The sequence below is a fragment of the Colletotrichum jinshuiense genome, chromosome 4, assembly GCF_051148585.1.
Source record: "Colletotrichum jinshuiense chromosome 4, complete sequence".
Lineage (NCBI taxonomy): Eukaryota > Fungi > Ascomycota > Sordariomycetes > Glomerellales > Glomerellaceae > Colletotrichum > Colletotrichum jinshuiense.
This window is the reverse complement of record NC_139311.1, coordinates 5527649-5547415: the sequence shown is the minus strand read 5'-3', so window position 1 is coordinate 5547415 and position 19767 is coordinate 5527649. Positions and strand designations below refer to the sequence as shown.

The 19767-nt window shown below is 54.4% G+C and overlaps 6 protein-coding genes across 6 annotated transcripts; 3 read left to right on the top strand and 3 right to left on the bottom strand.

The window, feature by feature from the left end:
* Positions 1-522: 522 nt before the first annotated feature.
* On the bottom strand, positions 523-1424 carry EsH8_IV_001419 (SDR family NAD(P)-dependent oxidoreductase; the record flags this gene model as incomplete). The annotated part of the gene is made up of 3 exons (XM_083266309.1): positions 523-818; positions 879-1322; positions 1376-1424. The coding sequence occupies 3 exons, from the start codon at positions 1422-1424 to the stop codon at positions 523-525; spliced, it is 789 nt and encodes a 262-aa protein (XP_083125204.1).
* A 547-nt stretch (positions 1425-1971) lies between these two features.
* EsH8_IV_001418 (uncharacterized protein) lies at positions 1972-4816 on the top strand (the record flags this gene model as incomplete). Its single annotated transcript, XM_083266308.1, has 6 exons — positions 1972-2158; positions 2309-2638; positions 2696-2962; positions 3018-4050; positions 4099-4514; positions 4578-4816. 6 exons carry the CDS (start codon positions 1972-1974, stop codon positions 4814-4816), a joined length of 2472 nt encoding a protein of 823 aa, XP_083125203.1.
* Positions 4817-5195: 379 nt separating this feature from the next.
* EsH8_IV_001417 (sulfotransferase family protein) lies at positions 5196-6023 on the top strand (the record flags this gene model as incomplete). The annotated part of the gene is made up of 1 exon (XM_083266307.1): positions 5196-6023. One exon carries the CDS (start codon positions 5196-5198, stop codon positions 6021-6023), a length of 828 nt encoding a protein of 275 aa, XP_083125202.1.
* Positions 6024-6554: 531 nt separating this feature from the next.
* Positions 6555-7671, top strand: EsH8_IV_001416 (twinfilin TWF1; the record flags this gene model as incomplete). Its single annotated transcript, XM_083266306.1, has 3 exons — positions 6555-6573; positions 6627-7216; positions 7276-7671. 3 exons carry the CDS (start codon positions 6555-6557, stop codon positions 7669-7671), a joined length of 1005 nt encoding a protein of 334 aa, XP_083125201.1.
* Positions 7672-8001: 330 nt separating this feature from the next.
* On the bottom strand, positions 8002-9301 carry EsH8_IV_001415 (mitochondrial carrier domain-containing protein; the record flags this gene model as incomplete). Its single annotated transcript, XM_083266305.1, has 5 exons — positions 8002-8155; positions 8253-8712; positions 8802-9050; positions 9133-9180; positions 9241-9301. 5 exons carry the CDS (start codon positions 9299-9301, stop codon positions 8002-8004), a joined length of 972 nt encoding a protein of 323 aa, XP_083125200.1.
* Positions 9302-11230: 1929 nt separating this feature from the next.
* EsH8_IV_001414 (WD40-repeat-containing domain protein) lies at positions 11231-13606 on the bottom strand (the record flags this gene model as incomplete). The annotated part of the gene is made up of 2 exons (XM_083266304.1): positions 11231-13018; positions 13085-13606. The coding sequence occupies 2 exons, from the start codon at positions 13604-13606 to the stop codon at positions 11231-11233; spliced, it is 2310 nt and encodes a 769-aa protein (XP_083125199.1).
* Positions 13607-19767: the final 6161 nt, after the last annotated feature.

Below are 19767 nucleotides of genomic sequence, written 5' to 3'. Positions count from 1 at the left end.
TAACTATTGTCTGTTACCAATCTAGCTGAAATTTTAATGTTTCAATAAGAGTCACTTTTCTTTGCTTGGTATAGCAAGATATATGCCTTGAGATGGCCTTGGTTCGGGTGCTCGTATCCAGGGTAACTGCTCTCCGAAAATAATATTCCAACACATGACTGTTATAGTGAACGGTAATGTAGTCCTCTTCATCTTTGAATGCACGATCATGCTTGTCGGCAAGCAGGTTCTGTCTGAGTGCAATTTAGCGTTTACGTCGTCTGGCCGGGTTCAATAAACGGAGTCAAAGTACAGTGAAGCCGCTTTTCCGATATTATTTTGCCTCTGTGACTTCTCACCAACCTTGGTCTGCTTATCACGCATGTTGCCAATATGAGGCCCGGCAAAGCTGTTGCGGTTACTTCTCCGTGGTTACAGTTATGCCCGTTATTTTCGGACAGTTTAGCTTGTCTTGGCCAGTTCAAAGAGTATAGTCATTTTCAAGGGTATCTCAATATCTCTCCAGGGTTTGCACAGAAACTTTTAGTTGATTGTATAACCTCCATCAACTACCAATGCGTGCCCCTGAACAAACGAAGCCTGAGTTGAGCACAAGAACAGAACTGCATTGGCTACCTCCTCGGGTGTACCCATGCGTTTCATTGGTGCAATATCGATTGCGGGCTTCAGTCTTTGAACCAGTTCATCAGATGCCGTCGTCATCGGCGTTGCGATTACACCTGGGCATACGCAGTTGACTCTAATCCCGTCCTGCGAATAGTCGATTGCATCCGACCGTGTCATGTTGATGATAGCTGCCTTCGATGCGCAATAGGGAGCTGGGATAAGAGCTTGTGTGAGCAGTCTTGATTTGAGCACTGAAGGATATTATAACTGACCAGCTGCAGGCCGTGCCACGACTCCAAGTTGACTGGCAATGTTGACGATGGCACCTCGCTGCTCAACATGTTCCTCGTGTGGTTTCTGTTTCAGCATATGAGCTATCACGGCACGAGATGCCAACCAACTACCTTTGTAGTTGACGTTGGTAATGAGGTCAAATGCCGCCACTGATGTCTCGTGAGACCGGAGTGATTGACCCAGGATTCCTGCGCAGCTCACGGAGTAATCAATGCGTGAGAATTTTCTAGCAACGTCTTGCACAAAGGAGTTGACGAAGCCCTCATCGGAGATGTCGCCAACTTGGCTCAACACCTGTGCTTTGGGGTTTATTTGGACAATTGCATCTCGTGTGTCGGCCAGCGACTTTATGTTGAGGTCGGTGATAGCAATTCTTGAGCAGCCTGACCGGGCGAAGCCTTTGGCAACAGCTGCACCAATGCCTGAGTGTGTAAGAACACATTGTGTGAAGAGTTTGGGGGGAAGGGCAGCGTACCAGTTCCTCCAGCACCGGTGATGAAAGCTACTCCTGGGAATTTAAACATGATGAAGCTTCGACAAGGGGTCCTTGCGGTGAGACCTAACGGACATACGGAAAGTTTTGTTGAAGATTGGTTCGCAACTTGATTTTGGGTCAGCAAAGAGTAGGGGTATTAGCAGACATGAGCTTGAGATCAACTTGGAAGCACTCCAATTCAATCATCCGAACCCCCCAACGGCCCTAACCCTGGTGCTCAAGCGATTGGTGGATACTGCGGGGAAGCTAGCAAGATACGACATCGGGGGAGAGCAAGAAATCCAACTGGCACAGGAGGTGCACTAGATACGAGTGATACGTCAATGGCCGTTTGACAGTGATAACCTCCAAAGGCTAATCCTACAAAGATAAGACAGGGGTGAATGATTGCGAGTCAGTCTCCAAAGATAGTGGGCATGCACGCAGTTGGAGCTATCTTTCACTAAAAGTGACCCACAAAGAACCCAAGTCTTCTCCAACATAAGCCAAGGGATGCCCCAATTTGAGTTCATCTCCAACTTCCCCTGCCTTTTTTGTGCACCACCTCCAACAAAGACATTCTGCGACGTGGAAGCATGTTGTCCCACAACGGCACGGGCACGCAACTGGAGCCGCAGCCGCCGCTGGAGCAGCTTCCGCGATCACATTCGACTCCAGTCAAGCGACGGAGACGAACCGGCCACGGCCCTGATGCGCGTTCATGCCCTCATTGCGGCCGGACATTCAAGCGCACTGAGCACTTGGAGCGTCATGTGCGAACACGTCAGTCATCCCGTCTGCTCTTCCCTTCCTCCAAAAGTTGGAGGGAAGCTAGCCAGACTGCCCCTAGCAGTTAGCCTAGCTTGTTACCGGCCATGGCCAGACACTCGGAATCGTGTCATGTGCTCTGATGCTAATATGCTTGTCTGTCAGACACTAAGGAGAAACCGTTCATCTGTCGATGTGGAGCTGCCTTTGCCCGACGTGACTTGTTGACCCGCCATCAGCGGATCGCCTTCCACGAGGATGGATCCGAGTCCCCGGAAGGCCCCTCGGAGCCGGACTCCGGTGAGGCCCACGGACCAGTCGAGGCTGACCTGGCCGCTGCTGTCTCTCTTTCGGGGATGAGCGTGAACCACTGGTCACAGCAGCCACCAGCAGAACCAACAGGCTTGTATCCCATGGCAGTTCCAAGGAACGGCACTCTCGTGGATGATACCCCCTATCAACAGACTCTTCTCACAGAACCATTCTACGAAAACGGTTGGTTTCTCGGTTCGAGTCCGGCTTTTTGTGTAGCAGGCTGACATAAAGTCTCAGGAAACCAAGATGCTGTGGGATTTGACACCCATTTCAGAGAATTTGCCAACTTCCTCGACGGCGTTGGGCTACCCGCGGAATGGAGTCCCTACTTCCACGGCCCCGACAGGGACAACGAGGTCGCAGACTCTACCATGAGAGATTCAAGGGAAGGGACTGCAACGCCCGGGGCTCGTCATAGTAGAACCCGGCCAGGAACTCCGTTTAGTTCGTGGCTGCCATCTGCGCCCACGGGCAATCGAATATCGGAGAACCTGCCGGATACACGTAAGTCACCGCTGGATGCAATGCAATGTCAAGGGCTCCCTAACACTTCACCTAGATCCGCGTTCTATCGATACCGAATCGCAGCCGTACCGTGTTTCGGACGAGCAGCGGTTTCGTCTTAACGCATCCATAGAAACATTCCGTGATATCCTAGATCCCGATTTCAAATTTCCCTCACGCCATGCTCTCACCCGCTACATGACGTCTTTCTTCGAAGGATTTCATTCGCACATGCCGTTCATCCACACTTCGACGTGGCGGATATTCGAGCATTCCCTTGAATTCATTCTCGGGCTCGCAGCAGTCGGAGCACAGTACTGCTTCGAGCAGCGCATGTCCGAGAGACTCTTCCACGCCGGCAAGACCATCCTCATGGAGAGACTCATACACGAGTCTGACAAGTTCGGTCCCAAAGCAGGCTCCTCTCTCAATCTGCACAGTCTGTCGCCTCAACGACGCCAATCGAGGGCCATTCAGGACAGAGACTGGGGTGCATGGGAGCCCATAGAAACAGTGCGGGCCTTGATCGCCCTCATGGGCTACGCCACGTGGGAACCCAAAGTGCCTCTCTTGCAAGAAGCATTCGCTTTGCAAGCGCTGCTGGCGCAAGTTCTGCGCGAGGTTGGCCTTCACGAAGAGGATGAGCCGGAAAATCCTGTGGACCAAAGCACTCCCCAAGCTGCCTGGCACGCTTGGGTGCGACAAGAATCGATACGGCGAGCCAAACTCATAGCTTTCTCCTTCATGCACACGCACAGCATAGCATATAATGTGTATCCTGTGCTGCGCAGTAATGAGGTAGGCCTTCGTCTGCCATGCTCGACTGGGGAATGGAAGGCGCAAACTTCCTCCCAGTGGCAAATCGCCCGGCGGGAGTCTGGGAAACAGCAGCTCTATTTTCAAGATGCCCTGTCTCTACTGTTGCGGAACACAGACGGGACGGCGCCCCTCGACCCAATCCCGACGCCGTTGGGTAATTATATGCTCCTGCACGGGCTATTGCAGAGGATATACATCGTCCGTGATCTTTCCTTGCCGGTGATGGACCATTCGGCGTCTTTACCAAGTGAAGAGGTTGACAAACTTGAGTAAGTTCATGAACTTTGGGTCTTCGTTCGACACTAACTTCGATACAGACGCGGTCTGCGCTCGTGGACAGCAGGGTGGCAACAAGCTCCAGAATCAAGTCTTGATCCCAACAACGAAAACGGGCCCATCCCCTTCACATCCAGCTCCCTACTTGGTCTCGCATACATTCGTATATATCTCCATCTTGGTCCATATCGACTGCTGGAGACACGAGACCCCATCCGCATCGCCAAGGCAATCAGCCGGTCGCCTGCAGTAGAACGGAGCAGCGGGGTCATTACTGCACTTCTGTACACTGCTCACATGCTGAGTATTCCCGTCAGGCTTGGTGTTGACCGTGTTGCTCGAAGTCAAGCGTTCTTCTGGAGCGTTCGACATTCGCTGTCAGGCCTCGAATGTGCTGTTTTGCTCAGCAAATGGCTCTCATCTCTCACCTCGTCCGCAGCCACAACTCCGCTCAGCGGTAGGTCGACCCGCGCCTCTGACAGGTAGTCTTGTGTAGCCACCTTTCTAATGAATTCTATAGACAGCGAGGATAGGATTCTGCACTGGGTCCGGTGCATTGTGGAAGAAGCATACGACGTCGTTGATTTTGAGGACGACGAACCCGGTGTGACATCGGACCGCGATCCTGCCTCCCTTAGTCTGGCAGTCCTCAAAATCTGGGCACACTTCTTCAAAAGCAACACACAATGGCCGTTTATCAACATCATTGGGCAGAGCTTGGAGAAGTATCGAGAGATTTTAATCCGAAATAGGCAGTAGCACGTCCCCTCTGGTACCATTGGACCACGTCGAGTATACAATGCGGGCGATGCGGCTCGCGGCTTGGTGATAACGTAGCAAGCCGGCGGTAGCTGTCAGATGTGCTAATAGGACGAACCATGCCCGCTCTCGCCAACCATTGGTGGATTGTTATGACAGTCATGCCAAGCCAAACAGGCTTACTGTGTCGACCTCTTTGGATCCTTAGTGCTGATAGAAAATGGCCATTTTCGGAGAGGCTCTGAACGGGTGACCTAACATGGCAAAGCCTTGCACACACCATAAAAAGAAAAGGCGGACCTAACATGCTGGGAAACGCCTTCGGCAATGCCTTTCATCGATCAGAAAAAACTTGGCCCATCTCATCACTAGTTACATCATGGCAACTCCCGAAGAAAAACTTCGCAATTTTGGCCCTCCAAAGGTTTTGTGCGTGGGCATGCTTCGTACAGGCACAAATTCGCTCGCGGCCGCCCTATCTGAGTTGGGTTTCAACCATGTCTTCCACGGCCTCAACTCTCAAACCAAGCCAACTCACTGGGCGTTTTTCGAGAGAGCGGCAATTGCTACTTGGCCGGAAGTGAATGCGAAGGGAATATCACCACCGCCAAAGCCGTTTGATCGACAGGATTGGGACGAGCTGTTTGGGGTGTACGATGCATTGACGGATCTGTCGTGCTTTTGGGCGCTGCAGCTGGCCGACGCATATCCCGACGCCAAAGTCATTCTCACCGAACGCGACTTTGACAAGTGGTTTCCGAGTTTCGACAGCGAGGTCCTACGGCCTCTCTTCGGGCCATGGGTTGACCTGCTCCTCAAAGGCGTCCTCACCATCATCGGAAACCGTGCAGGATTTGCGATGCAGAAGACAGTGAGTGGTTTCTTTGGCGGTGCGCGCACTCTCGAGGAACTGCATCGCCGAGCTCCCGATGTCTATCGCCAGCATTCAGAGCGCGTCAAATCTCACGTAGAGCCTGGCAGACTTTTGGTGTATCGCGTCGGCCAGGATGGATGGGGGCCGCTCTGTGACTTCCTCGGCAAGGACGTGCCCGAGGGAAAGGAGTTTCCACGAGTCAACGACAGGTATGCGCATACTCAGGCAGGCAAGAAGCTACGCAGGGTAGTTTTGATAAAGGCAGCTTTAACGGTTGCGCCGTATGCTGTTGCCATCGCAGCGGCTTGGGCGGTATGGACTCATTGGTGGTAGAGCATGTCATGTTGGATATTAGCCGTTACTTTTCCGTCCCAATGCCTTATTCTTAAGCGCCATCGGGCCATTTCCTTCAGAGGACCAAGGGATATAACCTCGGCGCAGATACGCAGATACACAGATACACAAACTCGTTTGGGCTTGTATTTTACGCTGGGAGTACGAAGCTGGCATATTGTGACTAAGGTAGTGAGGCTGTTATGCTGTGGCCGCCATGCTGTGGCTGACGACTGTGGGGTGCGAGAGGGTCCCCTCTTGAGTCGCTTATGTAACATGCATCATTGGCGGAAACCCGCCAGTGTGGGCAGCGGTGTCCCAGCAACTGCTCCTACCCCTCCACTGTCTCCATCCTCGAATCCACCCAACAGCTGACGTAGCGGCACCGCATCTCGAGCTTCGAACAGGCTGCCGTCCTCACCGCATTCGCCCTGGGCAGAGGTGCACATATATATGTACCTCTTTTGTCTTTTCCTGTATCCTTGAGTCAATTGGAATCGCCTAGATCACACCGGTCCTCAAGCCGCTAGCATGCAGTCTGGCATCTCAGGCTCGTCCTCTCTTACGATGCACCGTCCTAATCTCGAAGCTAACACCAAGCAGCCTCGGAGGAGCTCGTCTCCCAGTTCAACACCCTCCTCTCTACCGACGACCACTTCGGCCTCCTCATCACTATCGACTCCGAGACCCTCCAACCCGTCCAGTTCCTTCCCAAGGCCTCACCCTCGGCAACCTTCGATGACAGCCTAGCTTCCCTCCAGCCTCACCTCAAACCCAATGAAGCGCTCTATGCCCTCCTCCGCCGCCACGATACGGCCCCTCACCTCACAGCGGTGACCTACATCCCGGACTCCACCAAGGTCCGCCAGAAGATGCTCTTCGCCTCCACCCGCCTGACCCTCGTCCGCAAACTTGGCTCCGAGCACTTCCGCGAGTCCATCTTCGCCACGACGCCTGAGGAGCTGTCTGCCAACGGCTTTGCTAAGCACGATGCCCACAACGAGCTCGAAGCCCCCTTGACCGAAGAGGAGCGCAGTCTAGGTGCCGTCAAGCAGGCCGAGCAGGAGGCGAGCACCGGCACGGGAACTAGGGAAATCCATCTTAGCAAGACCCTGGCCATGCCCATTGCCGAGGACGCCTTAGCAGCCCTGAAAGAGCTGGCGCCCGGCGGTAGTCGCGTGTTGGTAATGCTGGTATGTACATGCTCTGCACTCTATCCTACGAGGTCTGTGCCTAACCTTTTTGCAACCAGAAAATCAACCCCGAGAAGGAGTCTGTCGAGCTCGTCCCCTCCAGCGAGAACCCCGCCTCCATTTCCGATCTCACGCAAACCATCTCCTCTACCGAGCCGCGCTTTACCTTCTACCGCTTCAGCCACACTCATAATGGCGCCGAGTCCAACCCCCTGCTTTTCATCTACACCTGCCCCGTCACCCCGGGTAACAGGTCCATCAAGAACCGCATGCTGTACCCGCTCATGAAGCGTGCTGTCCTCGAGATCGCATCCAGCGAGGCGGGCCTGACACTGGACAAGAAGCTTGAGGTCGAGGAACCGAGCGAGATCACCGAGGAGTCGATTCTGACGGAGCTGCATCCCAAGGTGACGACACGGCAGGCATTCAGCCGACCCAAGAGACCCGGCAGGTAAACGGGGCATGATTTCGGATCCTGCAGGGGGGTTGTGGTGGATCGCATGCAAGGCGTTGGCAACTTGCGCCTGTAGATCGGGCAGATGATAGAAACAATTGATTCGCAATGCATACTTGTCTATGACTGGCGCACATACTCGGCATATCTACAGTTCTTTTGCACATCTCGATGCCACCACAAGACCTTGTCCATACTTGGAGACACGAAAGCCACCCCCTTTGGCGGCACGCAGATTAGAACCTGGTATCTTGCAACAACAGACAGCCACCTGAAGAACAACTAGCTGTTTTAATCCTCGACGACTCCTTCGCCTTTCTCGTTCCATGGCTTACTCCTCAAAGTTGCCTCCTGTGAACGCGAGGTTGCTCTTCTCGAGCTTCTCCTTGAGGAACTCGTAGACGGTAAACGTCACGGCCTGGCCCGGCGCAACGCGCATAATACGGGGCGTGATGCCCTTGTAGAACGCGTGGAACCCCTCTTGCCTGTCTCGACGTCAGCATCACCCGGCCACTAGATGTATTGCGCGCGCGCGGTGGAAGCAGGAGGGGGGGGGGGGGGGGGGGGGGGGGGGCTTCATACTTGAACATGTCGCTCGAAATCTTGGCTATGCGACTCCACGCGCTCGTGCCGTACTCGGCCGGCGTCTTCTGCAACCTCGTCTTGATAGTATCAATCGGCGCGTTGCTCAGCGGGCCCATTGCACCGCTGACGAGCCCGATGACGGTGGTCTGCCAGCCAGGCAGCGTTGTCCCCGCGAACTCGGGCTGGTACTCCTTGAGGGCCTCCTTGAAGTACGAGTACGCCGTGAAGTTCACGGCCTGGTTGCTGCCCTGCCGCAGTGCCGTCAGCGACACGCCGCGGTACAGCGCGCCAAAGCCCTCCTCCTTGACGACCGTGTAGAGCGCGTGCGCCGCGTTGCGGTACTTTGGGATGTCGAGCGGGTCCGCCATGCTGTGGTGCTGCGCCTGGAGGCGGATCTTGATGACCTCCATCGGCGTCACGACGGCGACGGCCTCGGTGACACCCGCCGCGAGCCCGGCTGTTTGCGCGCAAAGAAGACGGGTCAGTCAAAAGGGAAAACCCCCGGTGCGGCCCAGCAGAAATGGAGGTCTCGAGGCCATCACTCACCCATAAACGTCGCCTGGCCGCTGACGACGCCCGTCTGCTTATCCGCCAGCGCCTGCTTGTACCCCTCGAAGCTCGTGAACCGGATCGCCATCTTGGGCACGATGCCCGTCAGCACGGCGCCGAGGCCCTTGTACAGACCCAGCGGCGTCTCCTTTTTGACGATCTCGACGCCCGTGCGGATGAAGCCGCGCTTGGGCGCGCCGGGCTGCCTCGCGCGCCGCGACAGCTGCATTCGGACCTTGATCGTGTCTGCGGGTTCGGATCCAAAGGTCAATTGGCTGTGCATGCGACGGTGTACGCAAAAGGGGGGGTGCTGGTTCTGCAGACTTACCGAGGGGATGACACGCCAATGCCTCCATCATACCGGCACCACCTCCGGCTGTTGGTCATGTTAGTCGCGTACGAGCCTTTGGATGATGTCGTCGGTGATTGTACATACCAATGAGGTTCGTGGCCGCCGAGGTCGGCGTCTTGCCGTCTTGCTTCACCTTGGACGCCATGGTTCAAGATGGCACGAGCACACGCAGTCGAAGTGTGGTTTGGGAAGAGAGGGGATGGGGGGCTTGCGCCAACGTCTACAAAGAACCAAAGGACAATGCTGATGTCTTCTCCCAGAGTAGGTTCTTCTCACGGTAGGCAGAGACAGAAAAGTATCATGAAGTCGCAAGATGGGACCGGAGGGAGGGGGGAAGTCGGGATAGAAGAAGAGGAATATTCGGAACAAGTCGTCAGGGTCTACAGAGCAAACATCCTCGGCGCCGATGATGAAAGCCACGGCATAGCGGGCAATCATCCATATAAAGGTGGCGTATTGGAGGGGGATGTGGGAAGGGGGGGTCATGGCACGAGCCAGAGCCAGAATAGAATCGAGCCACCCCTCGAGCAAATGGGTCAGGCAGATGACTCAAGGTTTATCCCGAGCATAGGCGTATAAGGCGTGCGGCAGACATACTGGAAGCATGAGGAGCGAACAGGTCAAGGGCAAAAAAAGCATATGAGGAGAAGGGCCCTTTCACCCGCGGCACAACGAGGCCAGACGCCAGCAGCCACCAGGCCAGGGGTATCGGCAGACCGGGCGCCGGGGCGTGTGTGGATGGAAACTTCGACGTCTTCCTCGCAGCTGCGGCGGTAGCACAAGAGAAGGGCAGAAATGTGAGTGACGGCCGCAACCACGGGGCCGATGTCTGAGTGGCTCAAACCATCGATTCTTCAGACGTCTGTAGCGGCTTGCGACAACATGACTGACCATCCATCCCGATTCGGCGGAACGGAGGACTAGGGGGGGAGGGGTGGGAGGGGAGGTTGAATGTGATTGGCATGGCATTTTTTTGCCTATTGGCACCGCAAGCGTAGTCTAGAAACACGTTAAATCATGGATCCTGTTCTGCCCGTGTACTCCTCGAAAATGCACACTCTGGTTTCTCCAAAAGCCCAATTGGCTCCCGTTGAAAAGTCGCGTCGTACTGTTCCAAGGGGGGCAGTGTGCAAATCAGTGCTGGATTCAGAGTCGCAGGCCCATGTGTTCCATCATATCGTGCTCCTTTCCTCCAGGTGGACATGGAACGCCTCTCGGCCTGTGACTGACTATCCTTCCCCCCCGGGGGAGTGACGTAGAAGTGAACCCGTCCCCAGGCGCGGCACGCTGCGGCAGAGCCACTTGCAGCTTTACCGACCCCAAGCCGAGCTTGTGATTTTGCGGGGGAGAGGCGCTTTCCCACTCCTGGGATCTGGAGTCTGCTTGTGGGGACCGGTCACTTCCGGCCTTCGGCCGACTGGCCAGACTCATTCGCCAGAAATTGCCGAGGTTCGGAGGCTGGTCCTGGACTCGTTCTTTCACCCACTCTTTTGCGCCGTACTGGAAGCCACGCAGAAAGGAGGACAAGAGAGAACCATGCCCCATTTCGGATAGCTTGGTCGCATCTCAGGCACCGCCTCATGGCTCTTGTCAGCTGATGAACGGGACGGGGCGGGAAGAGAAAGCAGCCTGAACCCAGTACTGATTTGCGGCAGCCGTACTAGGTGAAGGGGCTGAGAAACTACCTACCGGTACCACAGACAGACGTGCGAGCCAGACAGAAGCATGTGATAATGTTTATGAGTCGTAAACTCTGGAGTAGATTAATTTCGGGCTCATAGTAAATCCTGTACTTTGGATACCGCTCAGCTACTTTTCTCATCCCATCCTATTCCCATTTTTGTTTTGGTAGGACAAAAAAAAACACCCCTTTAAACGCCATCCATGTGATCGGGTTTTCCTCCGATCCACCCCATATAGTCCCCGAGGACTTCTAAATAATCTGAACAAGAAGAGATGAGTTGCAACGAAACTTCCATCGCGCAACAATGCCAATCTCTCGTAAATCGTTATTGGGGAATCATTGCGCCAAACGCCTGCCAGAAATACCCTGAAAGAAATCCAATCGCGTGTCCTACGCCGGGGTGCCGCACTCCTCCAGGAGTGGCCCGTCTGCTTCAAAACTGTACAGGCGTACTTCGCCGTCTTCGCTTCCGCTGGCCATGCGGCTGTCGCTCAAGCCGACGCAGGTAACGGGGCCAGAGTGGCCAGTGAATGTGCGCTCGCACTTGCCGCTCTTTGGTTCCCATACCTTGACCATCGAATCGTTGGCGCCAGTGACGATGCGCAAAGTGTCACCGACCAGGCCCCAGATGCCCTCGACATGTCCAAACATGGTGCGAAGGCACTTGCCGGTAACGATGTTCCACACCTTGACGGTGTTGTCGAGACCGGCGGTGAGCATATAGCGGGGTGGCAGCTGCCGGGTGGGGTCCGAGGCGAAAGCACTACCGAACGCCGTTCGGTCGTCCTCCTGAGAACCCGAATCTCCGCCGAAGGAGGAGCCGAGAATCGATGCCACATTGGCATATGCCGACGGAGTGCTGGCGCGGCCGCTGTTAACCGACGCGGTGACGGAGCCATTCTCGGAGCCTTCGCCCGCGAGCATCTCCTCATCCGGCTCAAAGTCCTCCGGCATCAACAGAATTTGCTGCACCTGGCCCATGTGACCCTCAAAGGTCTTGATGCATGTCTTGTTTCGTAGATCCCAAAGTCGCACGGTGCAATCGTCCGAGGCAGAGAAAAGAGTCTGCGAGCCCGGGTCTAGTCGCACATGGTTGACCCAGTCGTCGTGGCCACGAAGGCAAAAGGTCTCCTTGCTGTCGAAGTTGAAAATCTTGATCGACTTGTCGATGGACCCCGATGCCAGGAACTTTCCATCAAAATCGACAGTGATGACGCCTTCCGTGTGGCAACGAAGGGTGCTGATACACTCACCAGTCTGCCAGTTCCAGACCTTTACAGTGTGGTCCAAGCTACCACTGAATAGCTTGTTGCCGACGAACTTGAGGGTGCGGATGCCCATTGTGTGGCCGCTCAAGGTACGTATCTCCTCCCCTGTTACGATATTCCAGATCTTGATCTTGGCATCGTAAGAGCCCGTGGCGAGGATCTCGTCGTCAAACTGCAGGCAGGTTACACCATTGTCGTGACCCTTGAAGGTCTTGATGTGGCACCGGCCGTACTTCCAGTTGAAGCCGACCTTGAAGCGGTCGCGGTAGACGCTCTTCCACGGTCGGATCAGACGGTCTCGGTCCCGCTCGGATCCGGCCTTGGGCGCCATAGGCTCGCCAATATCGCCGAGGCATACACGCTTCCGGCTGTCGTCGAGGACAACCAGTTCCCGCTTCTTGTTGGCGTTGGGCGACGCCGCTGCCGGGACATCGTCGGGTTCTTCTACTCGTTCGGCCTCATCGGCTTGCTCGACGGGCTCGTCTTGGCGTTGGCTTCTGGCAAGCTCCTTTTGCTTGTTCCAGTCCCGCAACCGCTTTCGCTCCAATAGGGGGAGGCCGAATCCGCACTTTGTGCACTTGCGGTCGATGTGCTGTTCGCACATGCGATGCCAAACGACGTCGTCGTCGGCGAGGTCTCGCCACCTCCTGCTTACTTGGGCAGCCTTGCAAAGGGAGACGGTGTCGAGGTAGCCCAGAACCTTGTAAGAGATCTCGGTCGGGAGTGCAGCCATGAAGTCGATCTTGAGCTGCTCGTGTACTTCTCGGGAGACGGTGGATAGCTGGGGGAAGCAGCACTGGGTGATGATGCCCTGAAGCATGAGGTCGCGGTGCTTGGCAGGAGCGGCCGAGAAGAGGGACCAGACATGTGTGATGGCCTGTTGGTCGGCGGAGGGGAGCTTATCGAGTTCCTGTGCGCAAGACGTGTCAGCACGGAGACGATGAGCCCTGTGGGCTTCGACGCAGGACGGGCTTACGCTTTGGATCAAGACCATCTTGGACTCGTCGGCGGCTCGACGACACTTTGCGTCGGGACGGTGACGGTAGCAGAACTTGCTGTTGGGGTCCCGGTTTTGGTTGAAGTTGTTGTTCTCGTTTTGGATGTCGGGCTTCCCGATAGGGGCATAGATGCCGGGGATGTGTTCTCGTAGGAAGGGGGTAACGGTCTGGCCGACTAGTTGCGTGGGCATGTTCGCGGGGAACTTGGTAACTTCTCCGTCGTCGGGTCTCCGTCTGTCGCAGTTGTCTCTTGATGGATGATGCGCAGAAGTTACATCGTTGGCGGTGGAGGCGGAGGCGGAGTGGTGGTGAACAGAAGATGGGGAGGCAGCAACAGCGGTGAAGGTCGGTGTGTTTCTGAAGTAATCGGAAGAGGCAGAGGGCGAGGCGAGCTCGTCATTGCAGTGACTGGGCGACGACGGGCTTCGGTTGACGTCCAGGTCCAGGTTAAGGTTCAGGCTCCGGGGATCCGGGACGGTTGACGTGCTTGCGAGGTCCATGGCCGCAATATGTTTCAGCAAGCCAGCAATGAAAGCACAGAGCAGATGGGGGTGAATGGTGTCAAATCATCCGGGGCGAGACGGATGCGTGGTTGGCGGTGCCCTGTGTAGGGGAAGGACGAGAGACACAGCCTACAAGCGAGCAGGAGGCCGGACCCAGAGGCAGAGGCAGAGGCCACGGATAGACCCGTGGTACAGTGACTCTAGAGTGACAGTCGTGGCCGGCGGGGGGGTTTTGGGAGAGGGTGAGGTGAGAGGACCTGGCGATGGCGTGCGAGCCAGGGGAAACGAGATTCGCGGACGTCCAAGCCCTGGAAGCGGTTTGGCGTATATCTGGGTATCTTTGGAGCGGCTTCCACAGCTGCTGGGAGCCCCGGACGATCTACAGGAACGGGGTCCGACTGGTTCGCGAGGGGGGGTGCTTGGGGGTGGAATTCGCAAGGGCACGCAATTTGAGTGCAGTTTGTCGAAGTCTGGCGCGGGCGTTTGTGTTGAGACTCGAACCGAAGCAGGTTTTGGCAGGAGGTTGAGCCCCTTGGTGATTCGCCGGTCGGGGGGGTTTTGTTCTAAACGTGCTTCTTTTTTTCCCTTGTCCCTGTCGTCTAGATCCTTCTTTTTTTTATCCTTGTAGACCTGGTTGCGACGTGTTTGCCAGCCAAGAGATGAAGCGCAGCAGCTCTATGGTAGGGTATACAACAGAAGAGCAACGACAAGGTTGGTACGACGAGGTGGTAAAAGGGGGTGGAAAGAAAGGACGGTGGGTTTTGTGGTGGTACGCCGTCTTCGTCTTTGAGGTTGTCGGTGTCGTGATGGAGGTCGATGCGGTCTGGTTGGGCCGAGAGTAGAGATGGGAAGGGATCGAAGGTACTTATTCCCCCGTTTGATTCGAAAGCGGTAACGGGAAGGAGGAGACGAAGGACCTGCTGGTAAGGGACAAGTGCGTAGTCACTTTACGGGGTATTTCTCGGTGGTCTTGTCTGTCTGGCTGTAGTGTAGGGGTCCCAGGACATAGTTAGTCTGATGGCGAGCGAGCGAAGACGAGACGAGCCAGGGCCAGCTTACTCACAGCCAGCAGCAAGTAGCATTTGGGTAGCAGGAGGCAGAGTATCCGTGGGCGGAGCCAGAACCAAAGAGGCGGTTTGGGTGCTTTGGGGCGAAAATGGCGTTATCGCTGGGAATATGAGCGCCTTGGCCCGTGGCCCCCCAGATGTCCCACTCCTGCGCCAGCGGTTCCCAGGGGTCCTCCTGGCCCACTCGGACAGGCTGCGCATCCAGTCAGAGTGCAGCGACACCGACCAAAGGGCTTGCACCTCGCCCTGTAGACGGTTGTCGCGGCGGCGCGGCAGACGGCAACGGACGGGTCTCGCTGCACCGTCACCGATAGCCGACTGATTTAGTTTGCGGGGGAGGCAATCGTGTGTGTGTGTCCGACAAGCGATACGGTGCGTGCCTGTTGGCGCCGCCTCTCTCTCGCAAGCACGGATGACTAAGGCAGCAAGAATACGGTACGTACCGCTCTTCTAGACTCGATCCTCAGTCCTCACTGCTGCGTCTGCATACCTACCTACCTACCTACCTACCTACCTACATGAGCGTATTGCGCTTGTGGTGCGCTGTGATGCGCTGTGATGCGCTGTGGTGCGCTGGCAGCTGCCCAATTACCTAGGTAGTATAAACTCATCACTATCCGTACATGCACCACACAATTCCTTCGTCCACCCACCATTGCACGGTTACCTCGCAACAGGGCCAATGTACTGCAACAAGCCAGGTACATGTACAACCACCCACCGCCCGCCCATGATTCAGTGCCGGGCTCGTCGTCGCTTCCCCGCGATGCACCTCAAGCCTGGTCGATCCACCATACGCACGCCGTGCAGTGCGCTACACAACCCTAGATGGTTGAAAAGCGCCATGGTGCAAGGCCCAAATCAACCATCATCGTGTCGTCCCTCATCTGTCATCTGTCATGTGCCCCATGGCAGATGGCAGATGGCGACACCATGAGAACCTACTTGCCTTGGCCGTTTGAACCTCAAGTTCTGCTGTTGCATCGCTGGTGAGGGGAGTGGGAATTCGAACCGAGTACATGATAGTACACACAAACGTATTCCGTATGGGTTACGGAGGAGAGGGGCCAACGCCGGGTTCCAGCTGGTCTGTTGATCGCTCGGTCGCCAGAGTTCCTGGACAAATCCAAACAAAGATGCTGGGAACGTGCCACTTCCACCTCAGTCAAGGAAGGCATCAAAGAAGTCTTCTCTCACTCTTTCTCTCACTCGCCTGGAGTTGGGCTTACCTAACAACATGCTCGGTCTAGAGCGCTAACTACTAAGACGATCCACGAGAACGGTCAGGTGCTCCTCCTTTCTTGCAACATTCCGTTTCCCAAGACCCAGATTAGCTCATCGCCGACACGCCTTTGTCAGTTTCTCTCTCGTCATCCCCTGGGTCCTGCCTGATTCAGTGAACCTGGAAACGAAGAATTTTCTCTGAATTTCTGCCAGCAGTGGACAATGGGCAGTGGGCAGTGGGCAGTGGTGCCAGCATACCTAGGTGGTAGCCTCCGTCGCATCCACCCCGGCCAGCCGTAGAATTAATTTTCATCAGCATAAACTTACGACACTTCAAATCTCGAATTCGTCATTTTTTCCTTTACATTGATTTTTTTTTACTTTTCGCCCTTTTTTGCGGGTACCCTCCGCCCCGTGTGTCCCGTGTCCACGAGGCGCGGCAAAAAAAATCGAGGCCCGCCTGCTCTCCAGAGTTCACGCCGCACCGAGTACCGAACATGAGGTTAAGGCCGCCGCCTATGTCGCCATCCTGGATGTCAATCTCCCCAATTGGGATGAGCTAACGCGAGCCTGCAATGGCGTCATTTTTCTAGCCCGTGGGGTCCTCACGTTCGAGAACGACTTTGCAGCTTCAATACCGGCCACAGTTCGGCATTGCCTACAATATTGATTTAAAACCAACGCCTCCCACATATTTGTCAACTGTTGCCCTCGCCCCCGAACGCGTCGCGCCTTTCTGGTCCCTTCGGCGGCCTTGTCAGTCATCCATGACTGTGCAGCTGCATCTCAATCTGGGTGACGCAACGACGAGTCTCCAAAGCCAGCGTAGGTTGAGAGACCGGACCGGGTTCGGACCATTTCGACATTCGACGCACACTGGGGTGCTCCTCCCACATTCCTTCTCTCCACCGCCGTTGAATATTCCTTTTTTTGTTTGGTCCCCTCGAACCCCGTCAGGCGACACTAGCCATGTTCAACAGCGCAACTTGCCATTCGCCAATTCCCTCAACGACAACCTCTCAGGCCAAGATCTTGCCTTGTATCCCTCGGCCAATGAACGGCCCGACCGACAGCCGTAACGGAGCCGCCGACCCACCCCAGCAATGGAATTCCACCCCACGCCGGTGTACCTCAGCCCACACCATCATTGATCTTATCATCCTTCACCGGGAAGGAAGCTCTCTGTCCATATCTACTTTAACTTCAGCTCCTGCATTGGTCAAGTGGCCAAAAACCAAGTGATAAGGCAGAGATAAGGGCGAACAATCCATGCACATCTCCTACACCAACATCCCGCGTCTCGCCCAACAACCAATCTGAAGAGGAAGCAATCCTGAGCAAAGTCTATTGAAGTTGTTTCCGTACATGGGACGACAGCAATAAGGCTCGGATAGAACAGGACAGGACAGGACAGGGGTCAAGCAAGAACCCGACCGCGCATTACGCTTGAACCGACCGACATCAAACTGCAACCGAGCATTCGCTGCGCTGCCCGTACCCCCAAGGATAGTACTCGGCATCCATCCTTATTGCGTGATTCAAACAAACACGTCGCCGCGCATGGCTGCCGCCCGGCTGAATGCAGAAACGCCACCATTTTCGGCCCGCAAGGGACCAATCCTCTTCATGCTCACCCCAGCCTCGTGACAAATTGAAATACACCGGTGCTCTGCCCAGGACTTGGCTGAGTGATCTGCACCTCCGGTATTTACATACTACTTGACGCTGGGATTGGTAGGCTGCGACGCAAAAGAAGAATATCTCCCCTCTTTGCCCTGTGTGTCTTATTCAAATTGGAAGCTATGGAGCGGATACGCATATCCGCACCCGCCGTCTCATAGATCACTCTCCAGGGAGGGGTGGACGCGACATATGCCAAATCTTTTGAGCCTGCTTCGTTTGACTCTCGCAGACGTAACATCTTGCTCTCTGCGCTCCACTGACAAACTTCCTGAATATAAGCCTCAAGGGGTTTCCTTTGCTCACAAAACCTTCCATGTTTTGACCTTTTTGTTTTAGGTCTAGTGTCATGACGTGCTTTTTAACATCGACAACCACGAGGACAATTTGCCACCAGTTCACTTTGCGGGCAGCACTATAGGAACCGTTCTTTCACTGGCAGATATTTTCAACAAAAGTTCTGCGCTTGTCTAAACTTGAAATGTTGTTATGGGTCACCAGAGTTGGCTGATTTGACCATCTCCGTCAAATGCCGCTGTTAGCTGAACATATGGATAGACATTGTTCACTGATGCGCTTCGCTTGGAAGCACTTCCTACAAGTGTAACTTGAAAACAAAGCAGCCGATTTGCAAGAGCTTGGGTATAAAATGAATTCAGCTCCATTACAGTTCAATGGCCTGAAAAAATAAGTTGCACTCTTCTTTTCGCTAGATTAGCCGTTGGAGTATCGTCCATCGGTTTCATAATTTCGTTTAGGTGCAGTATAAAAGTAGACGAGATATGTAATAGCTAAGTGTGGTTTTATATACATCTTCTCCCCTATATCATCTTTTGACCATCTTTGTACTCACTTATAAGTAAAAGTTATGAATGGCATATGACATATCGTTCACTTCTTTCTTGGCATATGTTTCTATCGTTGAAGAGATCTTCGTAGACCAAAATATTTAGTAGATTATTTTTCAGCAAGCCTCTTTTGTGTTGCGGCAACATTCGTAGCTTATAGCCAGTGACGTTGTGGCCATGTGATAAATGTAAAACCTCAGAACTACCCAGGTGGGGGTTTTTGGTATTACCAGTAACGACACATTCGCGACACTTGAACCACATGGCCAGGACTTCTCACCCTCTACTCGACCACCTTCAAGCATGAAACGCCTGGGCCTGGCCCAAACAACTGGCAATACTTCCTATCAAAAGCTAGAAAAACAAAGTGGTGTCGCAAACTCAAAGTACAAGAACCTGCAAAGGCTTCGAGAAATTCCCTTGTTCGACCCGCCCGCGCGGTTGCGGTTGCGACTTGTCTGAGGTGTCTTGCCAACCTAACCGAAAAACCCTTATAACCTTATACGGAACTAGAAAGCGATCACCTTCGACGGTTTCTAAAGTTCCGGTCAAAGCCCGCTTTGATCCTCGACTATTTATGCTATTGATAACCGCCGAGGAACTCCGGCCTCGGCAACTTCAGATTCCACACGCCTCAGTGATCAAGTGTCTCTCGCTCTACCCAGCCATGTTCAAGTCCAAAGTAGTGGTTTCCAATCAAAAAGCTTTGCAGTATTTTAAGACATGGTGTTTGAAATCTCATACTGAGCCTCGTCTGTCAACTTTGAATTTGAATGTTTACCCAGGCAGCTATAACACCTCTTCAAATCGAACCATGACCACAGAATGCGTTCAAAATAACATTCCGAAAAGAAAATGAAAAGAGAGGATCAAAGCAACGCAACATCCCTCGAAACGCAAAAATTGATTGAGATGGCCCATCTTAATTGTCTGTAATAAATTTGTTTATATAAACACCAAAGCTGAAAAGTTGAGCCTCTTGTTTCCTTCATCCTTCTCGTTGGTCTGGTTGGAAAAGAGTTCACAAATACAACCATCATCGCATGTTAACACCATTCAAGTCGTCAGGATCGCCGGCTCTGGCCGGTATGAGAGATCATTGTCGCCGACAGCCGCACTTATCGCATGTTTTGATTCGTCACGATGTACGCCAAGTGCTTGGCAGCGGTGTACCGCGAAAGGTCCAGCATCTCCGCTCCACGGGATTGGAGTGAATTCATTCCCCGCTTCGAGTAAGATCCAAAGCAGCACGATACCCCTCTTTATGAGAGATATCGGGGTTCGTGCAGATGTCTGATGGGATGTATATAAAGCCCTATCAGCGGCTCGGCGGATCTCG